General features: G+C 40.6%; 1 protein-coding gene across 1 annotated transcript in view; it reads left to right on the top strand.

Annotated features, from left to right (window-relative positions):
- The window catches only part of ankmy2a (ankyrin repeat and MYND domain containing 2a), a 10,849-nt gene that overhangs the window by 7,100 nt on the left and 2,379 nt on the right, over positions 1-1,370 (top strand). Inside the window, exons 6-7 of the mRNA XM_014019022.1 lie at positions 511-725; positions 895-1,030. Of these exons, the coding sequence (XP_013874476.1) occupies positions 511-725; positions 895-1,030 (351 nt within the window). The remainder of the gene's footprint in view (positions 1-510; positions 726-894; positions 1,031-1,370) is intronic.

Here is a 1,370-nt window from a genome sequence, read left to right as displayed (position 1 = left end):
GCCGCTTATCAATTAATCGTTAGTCGATCGATAAGATCAATCAACTTTAGATTAATTCATTAATCGATAACTTGCATCCCTAGTTGTAAACAAATATATTTATTTTGAGACTTTGTTTTTACTGAATAGATTGCTCTGTGGAGTGATGAGGAGTCTAGCTGGGTCTAAACGGGACACTTTCTGTAGAGCAAAGACAACAAAGCTTAGATGAAGCTTGTGGCAACAGAGGGCTTTACACATGTCATAGGCTGGAGTTAATAGGCTGGAGTTAGAGCCTCTAGTTTTCAGTCAGATAAATGAGTTTTCAGGACAAAACGAACCAGTGAGTTAGAGAAATAAAAACTGAGACTTTATTTCCCCACAGGAAGCTGCTAAGTTGGTCAATTGTTTTCAGATTCTAATAGACTGATGTCTYTTGCACATCTTTGTCCTTTTCTACAATAAACCTAAAACCTCCTGTGCACCAGAATCAGGAAGCTGTTTCATTCTGAAATGTTCTTTCGTTCTCAGTTAGTGATGCTGGTGAAAGAAAACCCGTTGCTCGCAGAAGTGGAGGCTCTGGACAAATGTCGACGGGTGATGGAGCTGATCTGTGAGAAATGCATCAAGCAGCAGGACATGAACGAGGTCTTGGCCATGAAGATGCACTACATCAGCTGCGTGCTGGGAAAATGTTCCTCCTTCCTCAAAGACCGTGAGGATAAGCTGGAAGGCCTCATAAAGAGGTGAGACCAGAGGACAAATATTCACCTCAGACTTATCAGAAAAAAAGGAGATTTTTGTTGGATTTTGGCAGCAGGACATGACATTTCATTACATTRAAGTGGTTTTTTTTAACCGTGAAGTTATGAAATCTTGAAATGTTTTGCCTTTTTTTAAATTCTGCTCCCTCAGTTTGCTGAAAGGTCGGGACGGCGATGGTTTTCCTGTGTTTCAGGAGAAGTTCATCAGAGAGTGCATCCGCAAGTTCCCGTACTGCGAGGCCACTCTGCTGCAGCAGCTGGTGCGCAGCATCGCTCCTGTGGAGATTGTGAGTTTTGTAAACCAGACTTCCTGATCTTTAAAACGTTTATTTACCCGTCTCTTTAAGAAGTGGGTTTAAAATAAAGGTTTAGCTTCTTAAAACTGGACTCAATCACTGTAATTGAAGTTAGTTGAGAAGATGTACTACTTTAAATGAAACCAATCATGGGTCCTAGAAATGTTTATGGCATGTCTGTGGGCTATCCAGACCATGTTCTTTCAATTTAATGCACAAAATAATTCTCAGATAATAACATTTCCCATTTTCTAGTTCTGCCTGCTCTGACTTCCGTTCAGAAGAGCTGTTTATGTTAATGAGCTCTGTTGGTAACGCCCTCCAAAAATCT

This window comes from Austrofundulus limnaeus, unplaced genomic scaffold (genome assembly GCF_001266775.1).
Source record: "Austrofundulus limnaeus strain Quisiro unplaced genomic scaffold, Austrofundulus_limnaeus-1.0 Scaffold207, whole genome shotgun sequence".
Lineage (NCBI taxonomy): Eukaryota > Metazoa > Chordata > Actinopteri > Cyprinodontiformes > Rivulidae > Austrofundulus > Austrofundulus limnaeus.
Note: the sequence above shows the minus strand (reverse complement) of the source record. Positions and strands in the feature narration are given on the sequence as shown.